This window comes from Drepanopeziza brunnea (assembly GCF_022702325.1).
Source record: "Drepanopeziza brunnea f. sp. 'multigermtubi' strain 214-2 chromosome Unknown ctg19, whole genome shotgun sequence".
NCBI classification, from domain to species: domain Eukaryota; kingdom Fungi; phylum Ascomycota; class Leotiomycetes; order Helotiales; family Drepanopezizaceae; genus Drepanopeziza; species Drepanopeziza brunnea.
The window spans coordinates 633,669-659,500 of record NW_027094082.1 but is presented as its reverse complement, the minus strand read 5'-3'; the positions used below and the strand labels follow the sequence as shown (position 1 = coordinate 659,500).

General features: G+C 49.5%; 8 protein-coding genes across 9 annotated transcripts; 6 read left to right on the top strand and 2 right to left on the bottom strand.

Annotated features, from left to right (window-relative positions):
* Positions 1–760: 760 nt before the first annotated feature.
* L3040_008962 (uncharacterized protein) lies at positions 761–2,752 on the top strand (the record flags this gene model as incomplete). Its single annotated transcript, XM_066155783.1, has 5 exons — positions 761–1,075; positions 1,126–1,412; positions 1,464–1,782; positions 1,846–2,228; positions 2,287–2,752. 5 exons carry the CDS (start codon positions 761–763, stop codon positions 2,750–2,752), a joined length of 1,770 nt encoding a protein of 589 aa, XP_066010072.1.
* Positions 2,753–3,081: 329 nt separating this feature from the next.
* L3040_008961 (uncharacterized protein) lies at positions 3,082–6,495 on the bottom strand (the record flags this gene model as incomplete). 2 transcript variants are annotated; one of them, XM_066155782.1, is made up of 2 exons in its annotated part: positions 4,175–4,202; positions 4,247–6,495. In XM_066155782.1, 2 exons carry the CDS (start codon positions 6,493–6,495, stop codon positions 4,175–4,177), a joined length of 2,277 nt encoding a protein of 758 aa, XP_066010071.1. The 2 variants fall into 2 exon arrangements, with proteins under 2 accessions (XP_007292781.2, XP_066010071.1); XM_007292719.2 differs by having other exon boundaries at positions 3,082–6,495.
* A 1,170-nt stretch (positions 6,496–7,665) lies between these two features.
* On the top strand, positions 7,666–8,062 carry L3040_008960 (uncharacterized protein; the record flags this gene model as incomplete). The annotated part of the gene is made up of 4 exons (XM_066155781.1): positions 7,666–7,676; positions 7,723–7,740; positions 7,794–7,876; positions 7,929–8,062. The coding sequence occupies 4 exons, from the start codon at positions 7,666–7,668 to the stop codon at positions 8,060–8,062; spliced, it is 246 nt and encodes an 81-aa protein (XP_066010070.1).
* A 2,643-nt stretch (positions 8,063–10,705) lies between these two features.
* Positions 10,706–11,005, bottom strand: L3040_008959 (uncharacterized protein; the record flags this gene model as incomplete). The annotated part of the gene is made up of 1 exon (XM_007292717.2): positions 10,706–11,005. One exon carries the CDS (start codon positions 11,003–11,005, stop codon positions 10,706–10,708), a length of 300 nt encoding a protein of 99 aa, XP_007292779.2.
* Positions 11,006–12,853: 1,848 nt separating this feature from the next.
* Positions 12,854–13,966, top strand: L3040_008958 (uncharacterized protein; the record flags this gene model as incomplete). Its single annotated transcript, XM_007292716.2, has 5 exons — positions 12,854–12,905; positions 12,992–13,118; positions 13,207–13,324; positions 13,498–13,812; positions 13,898–13,966. The coding sequence occupies 5 exons, from the start codon at positions 12,854–12,856 to the stop codon at positions 13,964–13,966; spliced, it is 681 nt and encodes a 226-aa protein (XP_007292778.2).
* A 777-nt stretch (positions 13,967–14,743) lies between these two features.
* Positions 14,744–15,566, top strand: L3040_008957 (uncharacterized protein; the record flags this gene model as incomplete). The annotated part of the gene is made up of 4 exons (XM_066155780.1): positions 14,744–14,800; positions 14,874–15,285; positions 15,409–15,482; positions 15,555–15,566. 4 exons carry the CDS (start codon positions 14,744–14,746, stop codon positions 15,564–15,566), a joined length of 555 nt encoding a protein of 184 aa, XP_066010069.1.
* A 3,246-nt stretch (positions 15,567–18,812) lies between these two features.
* L3040_008956 (uncharacterized protein) lies at positions 18,813–20,773 on the top strand (the record flags this gene model as incomplete). Its single annotated transcript, XM_007292714.2, has 5 exons — positions 18,813–18,965; positions 19,091–19,135; positions 19,293–19,453; positions 19,508–20,246; positions 20,336–20,773. 5 exons carry the CDS (start codon positions 18,813–18,815, stop codon positions 20,771–20,773), a joined length of 1,536 nt encoding a protein of 511 aa, XP_007292776.2.
* Positions 20,774–21,321: 548 nt separating this feature from the next.
* Positions 21,322–23,846, top strand: L3040_008955 (uncharacterized protein; the record flags this gene model as incomplete). The annotated part of the gene is made up of 5 exons (XM_066155779.1): positions 21,322–21,346; positions 21,404–22,149; positions 22,201–22,927; positions 22,992–23,591; positions 23,710–23,846. The coding sequence occupies 5 exons, from the start codon at positions 21,322–21,324 to the stop codon at positions 23,844–23,846; spliced, it is 2,235 nt and encodes a 744-aa protein (XP_066010068.1).
* Between the last annotated feature and the right edge of the window lie 1,986 nt (positions 23,847–25,832).

Genomic DNA, 25,832 nt, shown 5'->3' with positions numbered 1-25,832 from the left:
TCACGTGAGGACTTCACATTCACTTCTTCCTCTGCCTGAACTCTCCTCCGAAAAGGAATCGGAATTTCCCTCATCCTCAACTCCGCTGTTACTTTCACCTTTCCGTCTCGAAGTTGAACTCGCTCTGCTCACTTCTCACTTCTCTCTCCTCACTCCTCTCTCCTCTCTCCTCATGTACCGAGTGTCATTCACTCACTCACCTTTCGCTTCCGTCTGTTCTTCACTTCTCCCATTGACCCCTCCATTCCCCATTTGGTCTCCGACCTCACTCTCCTTCTACTATTTAAGGTCAAGACCTTCTCCTCCTTCTCTTCCTCCTCCTCCTCCTCCTCCTCCTCCTCCCCCTTCTTTCTCTTCCTCGGCACCTTCCTGCCTTCCTCAAACCTGGACACTTCATCTTACAATTTATAACCTTCCTCAACACCACAGCTTCCCAACTCGTGGTTCCCCTCCTCAGCTCTGCATCCGTGGCTGACGAACCTCGAATTAATACAACTGGTAACGATTGCTCATTCCCCAACTACTGTCTTTTCCACACCTCGCCCAGCCGTGCAGCAGCACAGCTGTGAGCCCCTTCCTAAGGTCAGTCAAATTACTCGCATTATCTTCGACGATCTTTCATCCAATTGAGCATCGGCGAATTCAGTTTTACTGCAATTGAAAGATCGGCTCTTACATCAACCTCCCCCCTCCGATCTTCCAGCAGCTGTCCCTCGCACTAGACAATGGCTAATCGATCTCAATTCGCAGCACCGCCAACATGCCGAAAGCAAGAGTTGGCAGCAGCTTCGCTTTGGAGTGCAGAATCTGCCCCAATGACCCTGTCTTCTCCGACGTCTCTCACCTCCTCACCCACGTTTCCTCCAAGTCCCACCTCTCACACATCTTCAAGCTCACAATTCGATCTTCCAAGGAGCCTGATTGCAAGAAGAAACTCGAGGACTACGATGTATGGTACAACCAGAACCACCTTGGTAACTTGCTTGCGGATCGACTCGAGGCCAAAGATCAGAAGAAGTCTAAGAAGAAGAGAGGATCCAATTCTTCTACTGCTACAACTGCTTCTAGTGCTGCTGTAAGTGTACAGTTCGAAATTAGCTTGCTATTGTAGCTAATAACTTCAAGGCCGCTCCAAAGCAAAAACTCAAGCCCCAGGAGAGAAAGACAACGAAGAGGGGCAAGAAGAAGGAGGAGGATGCTACACCAGAACTGGCCAATGAAGTTCTCGCACAAACTCCCGTCTTCAGAGCCCCCGTCCCCCGCATGCACGAATGGGAAGATGAAGGTGGTGCTATTTCGCCTGCGGCTGATGGAAACTTCGAGGTATCTGTCTATGCCACTCCCACGGCAAGACGTCAAGTTCCAAACTTCACTCGTCAGCGCAATGCATCCACTGGCAAGGTTGATCCCAAGTATGTTCAATCAGACTGCTAACCACTCCACTCTACTGATGTTTCTACCAGTCTTAATACCCCAACCCGGATCAATGGCATGGTAGATGACGAATATGAAGAATACACCGAGGAGGCGAGAAAGCCAGGAGAGAAGTTGACTGACAGTGCCACACTCAAGGGTGTCGTCTGGGATGGGATGGGAATCTTCGACTCTGCCACACCCGAGATGAAGCGTATGAGAAACCAGCGCAAGGATCGTGCCGTTCTTGATGAAATGAAGGCAACTTCTCTATCAATAGAGCCTGATGAGGTCAGCTTCCATCCTAATGGTGAGTTTAGAGCGTCCAGAGATATCTTTGGCCCTCCATCCGCGGAGTCAAGCCCTGTCGTAAGTCCTCGCCTGTCCAACCGCTACCTCTGCCTGCTTGATGTCAGTACTTACTTCCGGCAGGCTCGATCACCCCCGTCCCCCAGAAAGCGGAAGACACGCAAGGTTGCCAATACCCTCTCGGACATGAGCGTCAATGCTCCTCGTATCAGAGCTCCACGTGCAGCAAAGAACGCCAATCGCAGTCCCCAGAAGAGACCGATGCCAACGACACAGTCTCGTCCAAACGTCTTCCTTCAACCTGCACCTGTTCTCAATCCACTGGCCTATGATAGAAGATACATGCCCAGAGGAGAGCCGTTTGCACCCACTCTCGATGAAGAAGAGGAGTTCAGATCGACTGTTGCCGAGCTCAATGGTAGTAAGAAGCGGGGGTTCAATATCTTCAACGACGGTTTTCCTGAGATTAGCCCAGGTCGCACTGAAACCCCTCTCGAGGATCATCGGTATGAAATTGTCTGGCTCCCAGAAGGATGCCGCCCTGCTAATGAAGTCCCACATCAGATTCGATTTCCCTTCTTCTCATGGTTTGACTTCATATCACAGCAACTCGATGACCTCGGCTCATGGCCTTGCCTCCCCAACCCCAGTATCCAAGCCAACTTCACACCGAGCACAGGGAAAGGAGAATGGACAGCTTGAGATGTCCTCACACCACCACAATAGACGAGCCCTTTCTGATTCACAGCTCTACCCTACACATGTTTTCTATGACTCGGCATCCAACCCGCTGTTCAATCAAACCCACACCCGTTTTTCAGGCTTTGGTGCCAACAACTTCCACAGCTACGTTGGCAGCTACTCTGGCTATGGTGAACAAAGATCCCCAGGCGGTTTCGGCTCTCAGTTCCTCGGTGACTACAACAAACACCAAAACCCAATGAGCTACTTGGAGCAAAATCAAAACTCTGGTATGGGCAACAGCAACGTCAGCAGCGGCCACAATGGTGGCATAGACTTTGGCATGTGATTCCAGACTGATGACAGGGCGTTATTTCGTTCCAAGGGGCTTCATTTTCGTTCTCATAATAAATTCACGAAGACTCTTAAGAGGCACAGGGAGTTTGGCGTTTAAAAGGAAAGGGGTGGGTTAATATGGCTGGCATGGAATGGGTTGGGAGGCATGGATGGCGCTTTTGATGATTGCATTTCTTTGTTCATTAATTTTCTTCTGCCGCTTATTTGCTCAGTCCTTTCATTTCGCATTTCGACTCTAGGACGCATGGTGGATGGGGTTTCGAGTGTTATGGATTGCTACTACTCTTATTCTGCTTATTTCGACTCTGTATCATACATACATCATAGCTCCTCCATAGACATTACAAGTTGCTCTAGGTCAACTTGAGCTTTAGAAGCAGACATTACATCAACTATCATTTTCGAAACGCTCCTCAACTTCTTTTGTTTCACTTCCATCTCCAATTCATGAGACTTTGTCGCAGCCATGTCCAACACGGCCTTTGGGACGTTTGCTAAGCGGGCCACATTCAACCCATAACTCCTATGCGCCACCCCTGCACCCACCTCATACAGAAAAGTAATTTCCTCCTCGCCGTCTCCTCCACCCTCGCCAATTTCTACCCCACTCCCTTTCTTCGCAGCACTAAACTTCATGTGCACATTCCTCAACTCCCCATCGAAACTTCTCGCCACACTCGCCAAGCTCTGATAATGCGTAATAAACAAACACAGACACCTCGTCTCCCTGACCACATGATCCAGCACCGCACCGGCTATGGCCACGCCGTCGTGGGTACTCGTCCCGCGGCCGAGCTCGTCGAGGATCACCAGCGACTTGGGCGTGGCCGATTTCAGGATGCTGGAGGTCTCTGACAGCTCGACCTGGAAGGTGGACTGGTTGGTGAAGAGCGAGTCGTAGGCGCCCATGCGGGTGTAGATGCCGTCGAGCAGGGAGAGGGTGGCGGAGTCTGCGGGCACGAAGGAGCCGAGTTGGGCGAGAAGGCAGATGAGGGCGACCTGGCGGACGTAGGAGGATTTGCCGCCCATGTTGGGCCCTGTGATCAGGATGGCGCGGGGGTCTGTGGACGGGGAGGGGGCGTTGGAGAGAGTGGTCGAGTTGGGGATGTAGGTTGAGGGGAGCAGCTGCTCGACCATGGGGTGGCGGCCTCCTTGGATGGAAATCTGGGTGTCCGGTGAGGAGACGAATGTGGGTTTTGTGTAGCCCGGGAAGGCGGCGACGGTGGCGAGGGACAGGAGACAGTCGAGGGTGCTGAGGCCTGAGATGGCGTCTCGGAGGGGGCCGTAGTGCGCTGATATCGAGGAGAGGAGGGTGTGGAATGCGGTTTCGCAGGCGGCGGAGAGGGATTCTTTGTGTTGGTCCCTTTCTCGCAGCATGCGGATTACATCTGGGGTGTGGAAGCGCGACGCCTTCTTAGTACCCGAGACTTTCGTCCACGATGCTGGTACGCGCTTGAGGTCTTGGTTGGGCACTTCGATGAGGTACTCGATACCTGCTACGGTACTGTATATTATCTTTTTGCGTTGGTGAAGGGTATCGGTCGCGACTTCGCGGTGGGCATCGAGTTCTTGCTCCACGGCTGCGATGCCGAGTTTATGGTCTGTGATGTCTTCCGTCTCGTGGTCTTCGTGGAAGAAAGCGTATTTGTCGTCCTTGCGAGCTGCCTCTGCACTGATCATATCCAGGAAGGCAATCACTGTTTCTCCGATAGCTGGTAAGGAGGCGATGGCATTATTGATCAAGGCCGATTTAAAAGGGGCATCAGCAGGGCCACGGACGTAGGAGTACTCGTTTGATATCCGCTGCAGAGTTTGGAGTGCCGTGAGGAGCTCAGGTCTTGTACACTTGCCGTAGTATATCCTAATCAAGCTGCGCTCGAGATCGATTTTGATATTCCGAAGCAGAGCTTGTAATTTGTCGACCTTTGGGGTCTGGTGGCCGTCTTTCAGCTCTTCTACTGCCGAGACTCGGTCTTCGAGTAGAGTCTGGTCAAGCAATGGATGACCAACCCATTTTCTAAGGAGTCTTCGTCCGAAGCGAGTCTTCGTCTTATCGAGAGTCCAAAACAGGCTCCCTTTCTCGGAATAGTCCGTCTGGTTTTGGTATACCTCCAAACTCGTCAAGGTGTTACCATTCAGGAGCATGTGAGACCGAGTGCTGAAAGACTGGAAGTACTTCGTGAGGTCGAAAACGTGTTCAAGGCCATATTCGGTCATGTGGATGATCATGGCCGAGAGACAGAGAGTGACTTGCTCAGGAAGCTTGAGCACCTTATCGAGAAGGCTTTGGTCGCGGTCTTTTTCGCTTTCATTCTCTTGAGCCTTAAGTTTATCTGCGTAGAACTGTGTGACATGCGAGTGGGATTCAGCAACCATGGTCTTGCCCTGCTTGACCCGCTCCACACGAATTTTATCGCCAAATTGGTTGGTGCTGCTCCCCGATAAGTGCTTTATTAGCTTGTCCGTGGCCTTGGTCAACTCTCCAACAAGCAAGAATTCGCAGGGCGCGATGTGCAACAGTCTCGTCTCTAGCTCACTTCGCATGAAGCCGTCCTCGAATGTGTCGTAGATAATATCACCCGTCGCTGGCTGTACAGCTAGAATTCCCACATCCACTTTCTCATCTGTACCCCATCCTTTGGCTTTGGACTCTGTGATGCACAACAAGTACCCAGTAGCAGGAGCGGCTCCTTCTGTTTCCTGGTCCAGACCATCGATATCGTCTACATATGTGCCTTTCGTATAGACATTTGTCAGCTTCCGAGTGAAGGGTGCATTCCTGTTATCTCCTGCCTTCTTTAGTGCTGCTGTCTCGATCTGTCTGACAACTCCAACCTTCAGACCCGCGCCGACCAATCTCTTCGCGTGTACTGACAATCTATGGACGGGTATACTAGCGGATGCGAATCGGTCCAAGTGGGCTTCGGAAGGGTGCTCATCATATCTGAATTTTCCTGGTATGCACACGATACTCAGCACCTTTGCTGCAGTCCTTGCATCTTCCCCAAAAAATTTGAACTTGTAGCCCACTTCCACAATCAGCACGGTGTCCATCTGTTTCCGCTTGATTTCCAAGAATTGTAGTTCCAAAGGAGTCAATTTCCCTGTCTTGGCTCCTTTTTTCTTGGTCTTGGGAGGTGGTGCTTCTTCCTCTTCCTCGCCATCATCTTCGTCGCCCTCGGTGACTACTGAAGGTTCCTCATTTTGCCGACTAATCTTCAACCCTCCAATCTTCTTCACCCACTGCTTGTGCAATTCCACCTTTCTCGCTTTCTCAGCCTCGTCCACTACCTCCTCCTCAACTTCGGGAATTGTGGGTTCGCTGCTGACAATTTGACTTGAGCCTGTGTACACGAATTTCACGGTCCGCGGAGAGATGATCGCCTTCGTAGATGCTGTGGTAGCTTTGGAATTTGCAGATTTAGAGGCAGCAAAGAAAGCACTGCTTCCTTCTTCCTCGTCGCCCTTCTTCTTCTTCGCCAGCGGCTCTACGCTCTGATTGGTTTCGTTCGACACGTCTGCCAGAGGCCTCTTGGACGAAGTCCTTCTATGCGCCACAACAGGCTCGCCATCCTCCCCAGAATCGGCGTCGTATAGGTTGCCGTCTTTTTCCGGTGGTGGCGAGCTTTGGGTCTGTGCCGGTTGGGACGCGTTAGGGGCTTTTCGCGAGAAGAAACTCGAGATGGCTGTTTGTTTTCCTTGAGAAGAAGTCGGTGTTGAGGATAGCTTCGCCATTTTTCCACAAATGGGCGAGCAAGGTCTCTGCTGAAATGGCGATGTTGGTTGAAAGGCAGACTTCGCTTCGCTGGTGGACGCGACTGACGCGTAGAGTGGATCACAGCCTCTGAAATTTAGCGCCATCAAGGGTTTAGCGACAGCACCAAATACACCAAATACTATACTGGCCGACCTCTCTCGCATCGCGATCCTGGTCTTCTTTCTTTTTGAGCATCTCGTTCAGAACCACAAACCACCATTCAACCCAGTTTTTCAGGATCTGTTAACCACACGCGAACCAGGAGACTGTAGTCGATCCTTCTCCGGTCGAATAATCATCGTCACACGGATCCCGACAGTCTTCCGTGTCTGATCCCAATCCAATGTCTGCTGATTCTGGGTCCTTCATATAATTTCAGCCCTCATTGGGCCTGTGTAACCGTCGCCATGATCCCAACGAGCTACATATCTACACGGACCTTTCACTCGATTTTGCACAGACTCGGCTTGAAGTTCTTTCTTCGTTGTCTCCGTAAGCCTCGGAGAAGAGGAATTCTATGATCAGTGGAGGGCTCCAGGCGAGGGATCATGCGAGATGTTGACGACGATATATCATGTGTATCGTTGTCAGCAGCTGACGAGCCTGACCATCATATGCCTCTTCTACATCCTGTCATGCCAGGGTGCTCACTATATACGAGAATATATGTAGATGGGCTCAAGAAGCTGCAACAGGTCGAACATCTTCCATAGGGAAAGCGACCTGTTTCTGCTCCCGAGAGTCCCTGTGCACTGAACATTCCTCTATGGCATCAGACTAGCCTTGGAGGCGCAAGCGACCCAAAGTCTGTTTCATTTAATCTCTTGCGATCGTCTTGAAATAACGGCCGTAACTGGGTCAGTTACTATATCGTTGAACGAGCCTCTGGCCTACATTGGTCCGGTCTATGACTGACTGTCTGAGCACACCGGAAAATAACCCCAATGCCCATGTAGAGTTTGATCCTCAACCCCAATTTTTCTCTTGATGTGAAGACGATTCCCCAACCTCCAAAGTACCTCTCCTTGCCCGTGAAATGCTTGCAACAACATGAGACTCAGTGTGTTGTTCTCGACCTTCGTCTTCTGCGCGACGGTCAAGAGCCAGCAATCAACACTGTTAGAAGATTACTTGAAGAATTACCCACAATGCGCACGCAGTAAGGTATTCGTCATCAGTATTCAATCATTAATAACAATTCTCAGGCGCAATGTGTTCTACCGGTAATCCAGGACATGGGCTTCGGCATACCAGTACACAGTATCACAGATATCAGCACAAAAACGTGCCCCGATATCTCGTCCACTAGGAGTATATACTTTTGTATTCAAAGAAACTGTAGCTACGCGGACGAAGTGGGTATGCAAACTGCAGGTCTGCACTGCAATAAAACAAAGCTCACATAATTCAGCATCATGGCCAATCCAGGAAGCGCTTTGTCCAGGCCATCAGGTGCCTTTTCGGGCTGGCTATATCCGAAATCTCACTTTGACCATGACTCTTCTTACGGCGGTGTTCGTGCTGGGATCGATTAAAGCGTCATGAGGCCATAAGGCAGAAACAAGCATAACACAGCCTCCTTCGCTACTTCTCCCGCCACTTTTCCCGCTACTTTCTTCGCCGTTTGATTTAAAGCAAATTCAACGAAATAAAAACTATTTTTAGCTTCTTAATAATACCAAGCACGTGCGCTCGACTTCTTTTACGTTACCTTTATTTTTTTTTTTTTATTTTAGCTAATTATAAGCTATTTCAGCCTTAAATAGATAACGTGTATTCAGTTCGAAATAAACCACTACTTATATTAAAAAAGCTTTACGTTTATTATTACGTTACGTGTTGATTCGAGCGTGCACGTAAAGCTCTTTAAACTTCCGCTTTTAGCCTTCTTTTTGTTACTATACGGTGCTAGCAAGCAGGCCTTGGTTAAAAGAATAAAGGCGAAGCTAGCGGCCGCTTAACGAGCCTCGCACGTAATATTCGAATCAAATCAATCACGAGCGAAGCTTTAAATTCGATTCGAACTCGAATTTTTATAGTATCGGAGTTTAGCGACTTAGCCGATTTTGTGAGCGCGTTTATTAGTCAATCGTTTACGGAATAGTTAATGCGGGAATAATATAGGCTATACCCGATTTAGATTAGCTCCGTCGGAGGTTCGGCGTCCGAGTGGCTGTCTAATGCGTGTGTGCCTGTTTCTGCCTTATGGCCTCATGATGCTTTAATCGATCCCCACTAGACGGACCCATCTTCTATAAGAGGGCACACATCTCCTAGCTAGAACAATCAACGATCTTTCCACCCATCTTTTTTGCACTCCCTTGTGAGGACCATGAGGTCCAGCCCTGATGCCGGGCTTCTATACGACACTTCTTTTTTGGCGCTTCTACATTGGGAGTCGAATTCGAATGGTTGGAACCCCAACAGGAGGCGATGAGACTACTCAAGGAAGCCCTACTCTCTGCCCCTGCCCTGATCAAAATCGATTACAGCAAGGAAGGAGGAAAGATCTACTTGACGGTGGACGCCAGCCTCAAGGGATGGGGAGCCGTGTTGCAACAAGAGGACTCAGACAAGAAAAGACATCCAGCCAGATTCGAGAGTGGCCTTTGGAACCCTGCTGAAAGCAAGTACGATGCAACCAAACGAGAATGCCGCGGCGCCCTCAAGGCCATGAAAAAGATGAGGAGCGAGCTGTACGGAGTCCACTTCATCTTGGAAACCGATGCTAAAGTACTTGTTGATCAACTGAACGGATCCGCGAGCGACCTACCTGGAGCTCTTGTCACGAACTGGATCGCATGGATGAGGCTGATGGACTTCGAGGTCAAACACATCCTTGGCACCAAGAATGCGGCGGCGGACGGTCTGTCTAGGAGGGGAAAGGAACATCCTTCGGATAAAAATTCTTTTTTATTGGCAATAAGAGAGAGTTTTTGCCGGGGAGCCGAAATATTGCACTTTGGCCATTGCGGCATTCCGAAGTCCGAACCCATCGGGGATGGGGTTCTGATGATTTGAAGTCGTAATTGTTGAGTATGAGGAGGGAACTGAACGAAGGTCAACTTGACTGCGAATCAAGCGATTATAATGAGCTGTATAAGGACAAAGACCAAAGGTTTGAATCCCTGCGTAGGTCACCAATATAAAAGCACCAAAAAAGAGGTGTCGTATAGAAGCCCGGCATCAGGGCTGGACCTTATGGTCCTCACAAGGAAGTGCAAAAAAGATGGGTGGAAAGCTCGTTAATTGTTTTAGTTAAGAGATGTGTGCCCTCTTATAGAAGATGGGTCCGTCTACCGGTAGTGTGGCCTTAGTGGCCAAGGTGTTTACAATACCTTTTCACAAATACGAATAGCGTATAACTATAAGACGGTTCTATTCCATATTATTGTTTGATAAAGTTAGGTAAAGCAGAAAGTATAGAAAGATAGCTTTCGCTTAACATTTATAGTTATACCCGCAAATTTTGGAAAGGATAGAAAAGAAAACAAGAGGGGAGCGATTTCAGCTCTTATCTTATGCATCTAGTTCTATTAAATAAGCAGATTTAAGCTTCATGGTCCAATTAACTAGTTTCCCAAAGGCGGGACTGATGTATTATGGCTAATGTGTTTTTTTTCTTCGAAGTGTTGACCCTTTGTTTTGGTGCGAAAAGTGGGTTTATGCATTATAACATCGTTAGTGCTGTACGTACGCAAAATGTATAAAAATAACTGCAGCCCCAGAACTGCCAGACGCCATGATATACCGCCTAGAGCCCACATTAGATGCAGGGCAGGTGATATACGGAGCCTCTCGAATGCTTTTCCCGCTCGAAAAGCGGGAGCAGAGATGGCCCTGGATAGCGAGAAGCTCAGATGCAGGTCCCGCGCTGGGAACGTAAGTAGTGACGCCGCCATCGCGGAATCTGTGGGATGAGTTCCAGACGATGAAAGGCTGTATACGGCGCGTGGTTCCGCATAAGAAAACTTGATGATGATGATAACGACAATGATAAAGGATAAGTTTGTAGAAGCTCTCCAACATTTTGGTATCCGGAGCTACTTCACTTACTCAAGCTGTTACCTCTGTTGTAGAAATCGAATGATTGTGTAAGAGGTTGCTGGCGAAGCATCATGCACTAGCCCAGCTACAGTGCTGGTACCAAGGAGAAGCCGAGATACGCCAGAATAAGACCATCGAACCCTACCTTTGGTTTTCGATTGTGTGGTACTCTGCGACGACAGCTTCGAGCTCTAGTAGCACTTCTTCGATGTTGGCAATCATTCGCGCAAGACTGTCGTTGGCTTGGCCTTGTCCACGCCTTTTCGTAGGCGACGCTGGATCTTTCAAGTCGCTTACAAGAGCCTCAAGGGTTCTGTATGTACCGTATAGTTGGTGGCTCCGCTCCAAACAATCGCCTTCGCCATCGGAGAATATTCTCCAGAGCTTGGAGGCGGGCTCGCTTTCTCGAAGGATGTCGCTGACGCCGAATCTGAAGGACATGTTGAGGAAAGATCGTGTTTTGAAGATAGCAGCCCTGGATATGTTGAGATTTGAGGAGAGGGGAGATAATTTGCACGAGAACTATCTATCAGGACTTGTGGTTGAAGCCTTATTGAGGTTACTCGAAAAACTGTGTACAACACATGTACTAACACAGACCAGTCCTTCTACGGCTTACCTCCTCAAGTGGTGGCGGAGCGAGGCCGAGGATCATATAGAGCTAGATTATTGCGTGTCAACACATTGCCGTTATCTTGTTTCGATACCTTTACGTAGGCTTTTCTTGTCGACTTGATATTCGGGATCGCTGAGGTTGGCCCAGCTAGCGGGGTCAATGTGTTGGGTTTTAAACGATACACTGGACGCACTGTATACTGCTGGATACCAAACTAAATTCGACTCTCTATCTTTGTAATTTTATCGAACTCAAAACCTTATTTTTGGAGTCAGAACAAGTGCTGCCTCGTCTTTCACGCATCCCCAAATCCCCGGGCCTACATATTTCGCTTAATCTTGGGGATGATCCAAGCGGCCTTGTTTACACCTGGGTCGCTCAATCTTCGGGATTTGAGGACCTAGAAAGCGTTGGAGAATCCCAATATTGGTGTATAGTTCCCATTGAACGTTCTTGCTTCCAAGAACTTGATCTCCGGAGTAGGCTGTGCAGGGTTTAAAAGCATACACCCCATCCCCAAAAGAGGAGTCACGTGAGTACATGAATTATCCATCAATACTTATTCCGATGAGGGTTTCGTAGCGATTAAAAATCATCTCAACTTTGAAATCTTCGATCGTCCTTATAATACTCTATACAAAGAAAACTCTTTATTCAAAGCGTGTAGTCAAACAAATACATAAGACCTCGCAACCAGAGGAGAAAAGTCGATATTCTAAATACAACGAATACTCGAATTGAATTCTCGGTTACTGCGGCCGACAACTGCAAGATCTGTGCCGGACTCAAAATCTGTACACGGTGCTCCACTCAATTCCAGATCAATCTTCAGGATCTAGGAGTCAAGGGCGTTGCGCTGGTACTCACGAAGTGGCAAGACCTGGGAGAAGGAAAGGAGCATGATGACTGGACGTGGAGGAGTCACTTGGATTTCCAGGACAAGAGGGAGAGCAAGTCCGATGGATGGGGATACCACTATAGGAAGCCACAAAAGCGCAAGGGTGTGTATAGCAATCTGAGAATCCGCGACACATACGAGGGGGTGGGAGTTGATGCCGGCGGAAATCTGGTTTTGAGAGAGCCGGAAAAGCCATTCACGCGAAGAGGAAGCCCTACGATGGAAGAGTTGGAGCCTTTTTTTTCTGACGGAGCTTGAATCTAAAAGTGTCAAGAATGAGGATCGAGATGAATGAGAGACTACCCGTTGTGTCAGTATTCGCGGATTCGATTGAATACGAACATATGTATTTTTCTTGGTCTCAAAACACTGGGGGGAAATGGGAGACAGGATTTTAAGAGAGGATAGACGAATGGAAGCAAACATCAACGCCTGAAAATCTGCGAATGAGGTGTTCGCACTTATATTTACAATGTCAGTAATGCTAAATCCGGATTACTACAAGAGCTGGTAACCATAATGTCATTTGAAATTTGAAGCAAACTATATCTGAGATTCAAATGCTCCTTATAGGCGAGAGGCAATGGAGTATCCTCGGAATTTTTAAATCGTAAATATCCGAGAAACCGATAGAGACTTGTTGTTGCGATATACCATTTGGGATCGTACCTCGGCTAAGTTGCCGATCCGGGAAGGCCATGGCCAGACCGTGCGTTCTCCAGCCGTCCTCAACAATCTTTCGATACTGAATACTCAACCAAGAACACCAAACGCAATGATGAGACCGTCGCCCCGAGGTGCCAGCCTAACAATCTACGTCGACTGCGGTACCCACCCTTCTCAGCCCCCTTAATTATATCCAGCACCCACCGAGTATCACCGTCTCAAAACGATACTGACTAATAAACCTTAGTATCGCCCTACTCGTGGTTCGGCACCACTGCCCTGCTTAAGCACCGGCCGGCTATTCTCGCGCATGGCGTAACTGTCGATATCGTGCCGTTCTTTCTCGGCGGTGCCCGAGATGCGGCCGGGAATCCGTGAGTGATTTATCCCTTGGAGGCCTCGTCAGAAAAACCACCATCCAGACGGAAATTCGTGTTACTGAATGAAGCTCGGGTTGTCTAGATGGCAGCCCCCGCCCAAATACAGAGAGGCATTCTCGAACCAGGATACAGTTATGACGGGGGAGCTGCTCGGATTGAAGATCGTGACGCCGAAGGAGTTCCCGATCATGAGTCTTTTTGTAAGTACTAATAAACATGTCGCTTCCCATTACCATGGTTGGAACGTGTCCGTTTCAGCCTCAGAATTTCGGGGACTGGAGAGTCTCGGGAGCTATCTGGGAATTCACGAGTTGGAGGGGGGACGATGGAGGACGGGATCGGAGATATTGACACTCCTTGTTGACTGTCCCAGCCCGTCCGTGTAGCGACCTACATCAAATCCCAGCACTCCGCCGCCAGGTTCGAGGCTTCCTTCCTTGCTCTGGCGGCCGGGTACTGGTCCAAGGGGATCAACATCTCCAAGCCCGAAGGCATTATCCAAGCTCTCTCCGGTATCTTCTCTGAGGAGGAAGTCAGAGAGATCATGCAGGGAGCAGTGAGTCCCGCGAACAAGAAACTCGTGCTGGATCGCACGAGGGAGAGTCAGGCGTTTGGCGCGCCGTGGATCGTGGGGGTGAATAGCGAGGGGGAGAAGAAAATGTGGTTTGGGAGTGATCGGTGGGATCAGGTAGGTAACGGGGAGCTGATATCTTCTTTTCCTTCTCCGGAAACCCCCCTAGACAGACATCTACTGACTCTCCCCTGTCCATCAGGTTTTCTATCATCTGGGTGTGCCGTATAAGGGGCTGGAGGTTCTGGGTGTGAAGGAGAGTAAATTGTAGGGCTGAAGAAAGGATGAATGTGTAAAGTAATGATAGAACCAAACCGTTCCAATACCGCAAGTCCCGGCTTGAATGCTACTACTTTCCTCGCTTATTCATAAAGATATATCAGAGAAAAGAATTCCTAGGTCAATATAACGATAGCGCAATGAATAGAAATGATACTTACGCAGAAGTGATGAAGAAAACTACTCAAGCCTATCTCGGCATAAGAACGCCGACGATAATTGAATTCGTAATAGCGAAGCTCAGAAATACTATACATACCGACTTGACTGATGGAATCAGAAGTCTTCAATCTGTCACATCAGAATAATTTTAATTCCATAATTTTAATTCTAAACATATTTAATCGTCGGTTACCTTAAATTTAATTCGTGAACAATCCCGACCTGGCGTCTAACCGACGATGAGATCGTAGACATTGAAAATTTCAAAGCCGGGCCCTTCGAAGTCGCTGATAATGAATACGTAATATGTGACAGAAATATGAGGTTTCTGGTCCTGATATCCTTACTAGAGTTAGCCTCTTGGCTACCTCCATTGTATATAGGTAAGTAGGTAGCGCTCAACTCTCTCTCGCTAAAATCTACCGGAGGCCTGTTGCTCTCTCATAGTAGCAATTCAGTGAAATCAATCAAATGTCAATCGATCGATAAAAAAAAAATAACAACTCTCTCATAGCTTGCGTGTTCGGACGTAGCCAACCTGCTTGTACAACGGAAACGCTGCAAAGTGTCTTTTGTAATAACAACAACGACCCTCGACAACAACAACATGCCGGGACAGAGCGACGATGAGAAGGCTATAGTCCTGAACTATGATATCTTTTTTGTCTGGAAACCTGGGGCGATCAAGGAACTGATCAGCCAAGGCGTCCTGAAGTGGGCTATTGGGCCTGTTCCAGGCTCAGCCTGCAGCAAACGATGAGGCTCTTGAGGATTTGGAATGGATATGGGACGAGAACAATCGAAAGGCTCTAGGTGTAATCTGCGATCTTTTTGGCCCCGCCATATTCGCCAAATTCATGGACACAGCTATAGAGGGCGACCCCCACCAACTGTGGGAAGTCATTACTACAACCCAGGGCGCCATAGCACTAAACAACGAGGGCGCCTCGAATATCCTCAGGGGACAGCTGGCCACCGAGAAGTCAATCCCTGCGGAGGAATCTATCGACCAGTACTTCTCACGCCTGCGATCTCTTCAAATGCAACTCGAAAACTACCCCAGCCCGCCGAGTGACGGTCACATGACGTGCATCATGTGGAATGGACTTCCTAAGGATCCAACGTGGGACGTGATCAAGCTTCGAATGAGTAGGCCGAGCAAAAGCCTGAAGAGACCTTTCTCGAGCTAAAATACAAGGAGGCTTCATACGCCGCCGAAATTCGCGCTGTCAGTACGGCCCCCGAACCTGACGCTGTGGCGTCTCATCGCAGGGCCCGAGGTCTATTTAACAGTGGTGGATGAGGTGGTAGACGTGGTGGCGTACAGAAGGGGGAAAGAGGCCGTGGTAGGTGCGATAGGGGCTGAGGAGGCCGGCTGGGACTGGAACAAGGACGACGCATCGATAACGATTGCACAGGGAAATGGGTGATAAGTGCGAATATTTACTCGAGTGGTTGGAGCCAAGTATATGCTTAAAGTCTGCGGTTTGCAAACTGGACTCCGAATGAGCGCTATATGCTGGTGCCAAGGCATACGTATCTAGTGTACTTCGTGATCTAGACACGTGACCTAGAAGCCTGATTGCCTATGTTCCAACACTGGCAAAAAAAAGGAGGGAAGATGGGAAAAGGACTCAGAATCAAAGGTTCAGCGGATATTGAATCTATCAAAGGAGAAGTGAGAGCGATGATAGTGGGAGCTGACCTCGTAACTTTTGGGGCATAAGCGTTTGGCCAGCCATGAGGCTAACTATCCATAGTAGTGAAAATGAGGGTCAGAACCTTACTTACACTTCTATCAGTATATGTCTAGCTGCTTCGCGTAATGTTTTAAATCTGGATACACATATACATATATCTACCGACCTATCTATAATCATGTATCTATAATCATATCCTTCAGCAAGGTACGTCGTCTATCTATTTACCTAGACCCTCTCGTACCAAACCCGCATCTCTGCACTCCCCCCCTATCCCACTCAACCGCAATTCAAAATTTCAAAGCTCTCATTATTTATCGCCTATATTCTCGGCGCGAAAAAAAAAAGTTCAATATCAATCTCAATATCAACAAGCCCCCCTGCTGCTGAACGCCCAACGGCTACCTGCGCACAGCTACCTAGATACCTAGCACCAGCATCAGCATTCTCAGCAGGAACTATGTACATGTAAAAGTACGCGCATGCATGCATGTATACACAGCAGCATCTTCCCGACTTGGACAACAGGAACTAATGTGGCTCTATGCTTTCATGTTATCCCGTTTATCGCGCTAGACGTACCTGGTACTAGAGGGGGCGGATACTTACCTACCTACCTACTTACCTGCAGCAGCATAGGATAGGATAGTAGGATAGAATGTAAGGCTAGCCGAAATCGACTTCGAAGTCGAAGTAGTGGGCTGTGGGTTTTGTAGATTGGAGGAAAGATGAAGAGAGGAGAAGATAAAAAGGGAGAAGGGGTTGAGTTTTGATCTGAGTATGTTTATGTTGTATAGCATTTATATAGACGGATGTTATTGCGATTGAAAGAGTTTGAATGACTTCTGCAAAAGGGATCTTAGCTGTTTGTTTGTTTGTTTGTTTGTATGTTTGTTTGTTTTGTGCCGGATGTATCACCAGCACGTCATGCATGAAAACCAAGCTGTACGCTGTTGTTACTATACGTGGTCGTTTTATTCCAGCACTACGTCCGTATACCCTTTTCAATTTTTCTTCTTCTTCCTTAAATTATGTATATATACCATAGAGTATGCATCGATGAGTATTAGATTTGAGTTGTGAAGAAGGGTCCCGGGAATATAGGACAGACTGAGAGGAATGGAAAATTCCCAAGCGAACTTTTTACCTTATCTGTATTTTCTTCGCCTTGCAGTGTTAGCTGCATCGTTGATAGGGAGGCGATATTTCAGCCTAGGTTAAGATAGGGGGCTTTTCTTCTTATTTTCTCTATACGTGTATGTACCTTCCTTTCCAGTGTCCACCCTGGCTAGGCTGCATGGCTGGCTGGCTAGCTACCTCGAAGTCAAGATAGCCGAATACGCTTCCGGGGCTTTTTTTCGTTTTCAAAGTTCTTGATATTGATCTTGACATTAATCCTGTGGGAGTGTGGATATGGACATTGGGGACATGCCATGTACTACTACTCCCCGCGTACACACGTAGAATAGCTTCTCTCCTTAGAGTTTACAACACTGATACACAGAACTATATTTGAACGAGGTTTCAGTCAGTGTGCATACCTATGTATTACAAACAGATCCACCTGCCTACTCGGAAGACGGCGGCAAGCCTTTGAGCCCGTAGTGATCAAGGACGACCAAGAGGAAGGTGGATACGGAGGAGTATGGATGCAGAGTGAGAGGAACGCAGGAAGATGGAAAAGAACGTAAGTATCTGCTAAAGAGGGTTTGGGGAGCTATAGCTCAGTGCTGATGACTCGCCGACTCGGTAGAGGACGAGGAGGTTATCTGAAGAGGGAAAAACGAGGGGTTGGCGGTGAGGATTAGGGGCTGGCCTCTCATGCGGGTAGCCGCTGGGAAGTCTGCATGAAGGGATGGATATTGGCCGCTTCTTTCTTCCTCTTCGTAGCGGTGCAAACACGCACGAGGCCGGCTGGATTGAGGCGCTGGGATGCAACTTTGAGTCATGCATTGATCGATCGAGATGCCGGGAGCCTTCGCGTGCTTGCTTGCCTGCTTGCAGAAACTGGTAAGAACGGTTGCTTTTATGCTGTGTAAGCGTACGGCAAATGCTTCAGACCCGGGCCGTACGTGTATATCCATCGCGCTTAACTCCGAAGCCGATGTGATAGGGGCTCTCCTTTCTCTTTTGTTTTGTTCGCCTAATTAACTCGCTCGCTTCCCCACGTGGAGCCCCCAGATTCATAGGCCGACGACGCTCGAATGAACTGTAATCCGGAGCCATGTCGGCTTAAAACAAAGAAGGTGGACGGATATCATGCCAGCCTTAAGGGATTTCGAGGCTCGTGATGTGTATGGAACAATAACAGCTTCGGTCTGGCCTGTTCCTAGCAAATAAGAGTGGTGTTGCTGCGGGGTTGTGGAGAGAAATCCTGGAGAAAGTGCCGATCTCTCTTGGCCCTGAGCAATGAGGGTATCGTCACATGTGTTGTTTACTTGTAAGAAACGATGAAGAAACGAGTAAGAACGTGTTTGATTTCAGGAAAGTTCTCGTCCACAATAGGAGAGGAACATATCAGTTGCCCGGGTATTTTTTTCAATCAAAACTTTGACCGATTGAGTGACTCGAGAGCCGTCCTCGTCATACTCATCCTTCTTCTCCTTCACCTGTTCCCATGCCGGGGGACACAAAGACAATGTCCACACACATTAGCGGAGAACTCAGAGCTCCCCTAACAAAAGCCCCGAGTACCAGGATATCGGCTCTCTGCATCCGTTCTGTGCCTGATCCTGGCAAGTAAATCCTTTGACAGGTTGGGGCCATCTTCCTCAACCTTCGTCGTCGTCGTCGAGATCTGCACGTCATCCCATTCTTAAATCATCTTTCCCTCTTCCTCCTTGTTCCCCTTATGCCGCCACTCCGATTACCTCCCCGATTCCTTTTTTGCACCATTTCATAGTACTGGACTGAGAAAATCGATACTGCATACATTACATACAATAACATATCGCAACGTGGTATAGAGTCGCAACCATGAGCGCTCTCCAAACCAACACGTCGAGAAGCGACGAGAAGCTCTCCCATGGCGGCAGCGAGGATATTCATGTCGACAACCAGCGCAGTACCATGAATGACCTCCCTCCTGATCCAGATGCGCACCTGACCGCCGAGGAGAAGGCCGCGGTGGTAAGCTTTTTCCAAGACACGGGTATGGGGTAGCGCGGGATATACTCCGTATACACATATGTATACATATCCTTGGCGTCTTTGAAAGTGCCTGGGCTGATTGATATTTGGGTGTGTCCTCGCAGGATCGCAAGTTGCTTTGGAAGCTGGATCTCACGCTGATTCCTTGGGTATGTGGTTTTCATTTTTCTTCTTCATTTTTCTTTTCTTTCTGGAGAAGCGCTCATAGAGCCAGGTCGATGATTTATCAATGAGACTGGGAATGAAAACTATCCAAAACTGTGACCCAGATCATTTATCTACTCATGCTAACCATTTCTTGTACAGTTATGCATCCTCTACCTCCTCGCCTTCCTCGATCGAACAAACATCGGCAATGCCAAGATCGATGGACTGCAAACGAGTCTAGGTCCGCCAGGCCATCCTATGACCACTGGAAGATACAATGCCACTCTGTCCATCTTCTTCGTCTCCTACTCTGTCTTTGAGTAAGGCTCCTCTGAATGTTAGCATATCGCAATCCAGCTGACTGACTTTTATAGGCCATTGACCAACATCCTCCTCAAGCGCCTCCGACCATCGGTCTTCATCCCAATCATTATGGTCATCTGGGGACTCTGCATGACGTTCATGGGTTTTGTCGAGAACTGGTCTGGACTCATGGCTGCGCGCTGGTTCCTTGGTCTCGCAGAAGCCGGCCTCTTCCCTGGTATCAACTACTACCTCTCCTGCTGGTATAAACGATCCGAATTCGGTATCCGCGCCGCCATCTTCTTCTCCGCCGCTGCCGTCTCAGGTTCCTTCGGAGGTCTGCTCGCGGCTGCCATCGTCAAGATGAATGGTCTGGGCGACCTTCCCGGCTGGGCGTGGATCTTCATTCTCGAAGGAATCGTCACCGTTCTCTTTGGATTTGCCTCCTTCTGGTGCGTCCACGACTTCCCCGATGGAGCGACTTTCCTGTCTGAGCAAGATCGTGCCCGCGTCATCCGCCGTCTGAAAGTCGATAAGCAAAGCTCAGCCGAGCATGAAGAGTTTAAGATGAAGTACGTCTACATGGCTCTCAAGGACTACAAGATGTGGCTTGGCATGGTAATTTACATGGGTTGCGACATGCCACTCTATGCATTCTCACTGTTCCTGCCGACTATCATCAAGCAGATGGGTTACAGCAACAACACTGCTCAGCTTCTTAGCGTTCCTCCGTATGCCGTTGCTGCATGCCTCACTGTCCTTATCGGGTTCATCGCTGATCGCACACGTCAGCGTGGCCTTTGCAATATGGTAGGTGATGAGCATGTCCTCTCTACTCATATTCTTTTCCTCAAAGCCTTTATGAGCAGGCATTCACTGACTTCCCTGCGTCCCTCTAGGCCGTCGCATTGATTGGTATCGCTGGTTTCGCCATGCTGCTCGGATCTGATCAGCCAAACATCAAATATGCAGGCACTTTCCTCGGCGCAATGGGGATCTACCCTTGCATCGCCAACACCATCTCCTGGGTCGCAAACAATACAGAAGGCGTCTACAAGCGCGGCGTCGTCCTCGGCTTCGTCATCGGGTGGGGAAATCTGAACGGCATCGTTTCATCGAACATCTACCAGAAGTCCCCATTCGTCTCGGGGCATGCAACTGTCATGGCCTACATGATCGTTTGCTTGTTGGGTGGTAGTGCGCTCCTGAGGTTCCTGTTGGCGCGAGAGAACAAGCTCAGAGGTGCGGGCCGCCGAGATCATTGGGTCGAGGGCATGAGCGAGCGAGAAGCTGAGAAACTGGGTGACATGAGACCTGACTTTAGATACACTTTGTGAATAAGCGCTTTCTTTAGTCGGTTAGATATCGTTTGTATACGCTGCGTGAGAATTTCAGAAAAGGTTTTGATCGCGATCGTCGAGCTTGCGTGGATGAAATTCCGACCTTGAAGTTGGTGAAACCCAACAGGCTGAGTGAAGCTTTCGAGAGGACTGTGGTCGAACAATCGGAGTAAATAAAGTAAATCCGTCAAAAAGCTAAGCTTATGTGATGCATGTTTATCGGCATGACAATAGATCTTATTAAGCGAGACGGTTTGGATTGGGAATCGCCTGGAGTCAGGTGTGCCAGGATCAAATCCTCGCCATACTCTGTACACCCCGCAACCCCAGATTCTGCAGTCATGATCAGAATCTCGGTTCCCATCTCGACTACAGCTGACAAGCACCCCAGTCTCACCACTCGGTTGTAAGCTGTCGATCTCTCATCAATCTCATATTAAAAGACCTGCCGAAGCCTTTCGAGTCCCTCCCAATACCCTTGACCTACTTTCATGATTCTGGCTTCCAAAATATTGAAGTCAAACTCGAGACGGCATCTCAGCGCCATGGCTAAACGCGTCTGCATAATCGGTACGTATCCTCCTCTCTCAATCCCAATCCCAGCAACATCATCTAACATCTACACAGGTGGTGGTCCTTCCGGGCTCGTCGCCGCCAAAACGCTCACGCACGATGCACCACCAGGCGCGTTCCACGTGACTCTCTTCGAGTCCTCTCCCCGCATTGGAGGGCTCTGGCCTGTGTCTACCGTAGACGACGGCCTGGTGAACCCAGACATGCGTACGAACCAGTCCCGCCATACGGTCTCCTTCAGTGATCTGGCGTGGGAGAGTAGCGCGCCAATGTTCCCCAAGGCGTGGATGGTGGGACAGTATCTGCAGCGGTACGTGGCTGTTTACGGGGGAGGGTGGGACGTCAGACTGGGTCGCCGCGTTGTGAGCAGTGAGATGCTAGGAGATGGGAGATGGAAGATCCTGGTTGGGGATGGGATGCCGGCCGAGGAGATGCTGTTCGATTATCTGGTTGTCGCGAGTGGCTTCTTCGGGAAGGAGAGAATGCCTTCTGGCCTCAGCGGCTCTGGTGTTCCTGTGGCGCATAGCTCGAAGGTCAGGGATATCAAGACCCTTTTGAGCGATGAGATGGGGAAGGCCAAGGGGTGTGGGAGGAGGATCGTGGTTGTTGGGGGCCAGATGAGTGGTGTTGAAACGGCGACTGCGGTTGCGATGCAGATCTCAAGCGCGGCTAATACGCCTGGGGGTGAAGGGATCGAGGATGCGGGGAGTTATGTCGTGGAGCATTTGGTGCAGAAGCCGGTCTGGGTCATGCCGCTTCACTTCCCTAGGAATCCATTTGTCGAAGTGGATGGGAAAAAGGTCTGTCACCAATTCCTGATATGTGAGGAGCGGGCACTGAGGAAGAAGCAGGAAAAGAACCGAGCGCCTGAGTTCCTGCCAGTCGACTTGGTCACGTATAACATCGGTTGGCGGCCAGAAGGCCCAGTGGCGAATTCGTCCGGACACATCACGGCCGAAGCTGCAGTCATCACCCACGCTTTTATGGAAAGCTATATCGGCAGCGATCAAAGCGATTTTGGGCCTGATCTGGCAGTTGTGGGAGGAAATCGGTCCGAGCCTCCGAGGCTGTCATTCAGTGATCAGTATCTCGAGTTTATCCGCCACAAGAAAATCGAAGTGAGAACAGGTCGCTTTAGAGAAGCTTCAGGCGACAGTGTTACTTTGGAAGATAGATCCGGGCACCTTGTTTCAATTTCGGGCGTTGCAGCCATCGTCTGCGCAACAGGCTTTGACGCCGCTCCTTCCTTGGAATTTCTCCCTCAAGATGTACTCAGAACTTTGGACTTCAATTCAACAGACGAAAGCTTTCCTCTCGCCCTCAATTTACATACGACGCTTAGCAGAAAGATACCAACTTTAGGATTCGTAGGGTTTTACAGGAGCCCGTACTGGGGAGTCATGGAGATGCAAGCACGATTACTGGCCAAGCTGTGGAGTGGAGATGAGAAAGCCAAGCAGGCATTACAAGAAGACACGACGATGGAGACGATGATGCAGCTGAGGGGAGATCCTAGGAGAGCGCAATTCCCGATGGGGGATTATGCCTATCTGATGGAGTCCTTTGCTGGGATTTTGGGTAAGCTATCCATGCCATACTGACCTTGCTATCAGTGTGTTTGGATTTACTGAGCACGAAACAGACATCAAGCTTCAAGAGACTCCCGATTTCTCTGGCCGAAGCGGAATCATCACACCCTACCGCTACACTTACGCCACAAAATCGCCTATCCAACAGATCGAAGTTAACAAATCCATGGCAGAATACAACGCAATCTTTGCTGCCTCTTCCAAGCAAGCAAAATTCGTTCCCAGAGCAGTCTTCCGCGGCCTCCAAGGAATCTGGACACTCAACCGAACCATCACATCCCGAATCCCCACCTTCCCTTCCGGAAAGCTCGTCGGCACCGCCTCACTCCTCCCTCGAAATCCTACCGACAAGCCCTCCCCCGCTTCCAGCTCGACCACCCCCGGTCAAGAAGGGGAAAAGGAGGAGGAAGCAAAAGCAGACATGGAATACCTCTACTTTGAAGAGGGCGAATTCAAGACGGACTTCGGTGCTACAATGACCGCGAAACGCAGTTACGTGTATCGGTATTTTGAGGAGCGGGATTGCATTGATCTGTGGTTCGCGAAGCAGGACTACATGTCCGCGGATTACTTCTTTCATCGAGTCAAGTTTATCATCCCTGAGGAGGAGGCCGGGCCGGGAAGACCATGGAGGGCGGCCTCGAGTCATCTGTGTAAGCCCCCTCCTTTCCAAACTGCGACTGTTGTGGCGTCTTGACGAAAGCGCGACTGTGGGGATGGTAGTCATCTGATCCTGGAGAGTGGAATGGGGTTATGGCTAATGATTACCAGGCATCGAGGACATGTACGATGTGAGCTACGCGTTTAGCTTCAGTGGTGCGACGCTCGAGAACTGGAGCGCCGAGTACACGGTCAAGGGCCCGCAGAAAGACTACACGATTCGGAACGTGTATACACGCCCCATTTGAACTTTTACCCTCCCAAATTCACCACGCTACTTTTCTCGCTGGAATAGATGAGATATTCATAGAAGAAGAGGGGAGTGAGGGCATCCATCATACTATCCCTTCCCTGCTCGCTCTTGGCTTCTGCCTGCCTCTTTGTTTTTTTATTTTTTCCTTTCCTGCAGGCTCATTTGGCTAGATGTTCTAGTCAATTTTTCTTTTTGCTGTGCTTCTCCGCCGCCCTGGCCGACGAGAATGCAGAGTGACTGCAAGCCCGGTTTCTTCACAACTTCTGAAGCTGGCCGCACGAGTAGGTAAAATCGCCGCAGGAGCTCTAATAAGATGAGTTCTAATATACAATTGACGAGCCACTCCTTTTGGATTATATCATCTAGGATCTCTCGCACTATCCCCACCCGTCCAGGCAACGGTTTCGCCCGGATATTCCTCTAGCTCCTTTTCTGTTTCCCAGCATTGAGCCTATAGACCCAACTCATCGTTATTTGCCGTTTTAGTTGGGATGACCATTTGCAGCTTTGCAGCATCTGAGACATATCATCTGTACCAAATGAGTTGATCTTTGAAAAGCGCAATGCCTTTTCCGAGTCTGATTTTATTGCTTAGATATACTCCCCGAGCCTCTCCGTCTCCGGCCCACGTCCCAAGTAGCCTCGTCATCTCAACTAACTGGCTCGTAGGATTCTGGGATCCACACTCTGCGTACAGCATTCATCTTTCCACTATCCGCTTTGACAACACAACCCCATTCCTTACCACAAGCCGGGAAGCCAGCCGGTTCGTTTACGATCTCGATAACCAGCCGCCGCTCCCGCGCAGCAAGTGACGATTCCAACTCCACCACGACACAACCCACTTCCCTAACCGATTCACGTACGCAGCCTGCGGTATCGAACCTCCCATCCCGAAAAACGCCTCTGATGCCCATGAACAAGCTCGCCTCTGGGCTCTCGGCTCCTTCCTACCGTATTCTACTCCTCCCGTAATCAGTACCTATACGCCCTCTTTTTTTTTGCGATACCTCCGTGCGGACAGAGATCCAGCAGCGTGCAGCACCTCCTTGGGAAATTGTCTAGAAGCCGATGCATGGCTTCTCCATCTCCGCCTTGAGCTGTACTAACGAGAAAAGCCGAGGGAGGGCTGGTGAGATGGAGCGGAAAAATTGGCGAGGGGGAGGGTATGGAGTCGGTGGACCGATCACTGCCATCACCATCTTCTTCTACGCTTTACATGCCTTCTACTACTTGGGGTTTGTATCCGTCCTTGGGGATTCGCTATCGTTTTTTTTTTTTTTTAAAAAACATATCATATATATATATTTCCAAGTGCGCCCAGCCGCGAAGCCAACGAGCCAAAAATGAAGAGAGAAGAATCTTTGCAGCCATCCGACGCTCCAAGATTTTTTAGCCCTTCAGATGCCGACATGACGCGTGTGAAGGATCGCGGCTCACGTTACCCACCCAGCCACCCAGCCACCAACACGCCCACTTGGAGTCCTAGAGTCGAATAGGTAGGTAGGTAGGTAGGTGGGTGGTAGGTAGGTATCCACAGGCCCCCGACCCACCCAGGCGAGGCGAGCTGCGACGTACAGTAGGGTAGTGGCGGCCGAGAAATCCGTAGAGGATCGACGTGATGTGACATGGTTAGGTACTTACTGTACCGTAGTCTGTATGTACCGGTATGTACGCGCCTCACCGAAATTCTCAAGAGGATTTTTTTTTGGGGGGGGGGGGGGGAGGTGGGGGATCTACCTGGTCTATCGAGAGGGCGATCGGATACGGCTCGCTGGCTGGCTAGCTCTCCCAACGAACGAAGCGCGATACCTAGGTCTAGCCATCCATCCATCCATCCACTGCCCGACCGCAATGAACACCTGATCTAACCCCCTGCTCTCTCTCACCGACACAGCGATTGATCGCGCTCGGAAAGGAGCAAGGAGATCAGATAGATGAGTCTCTGTCGGTGGGGTGGGCTGCTACTGTAGCTCGCCAG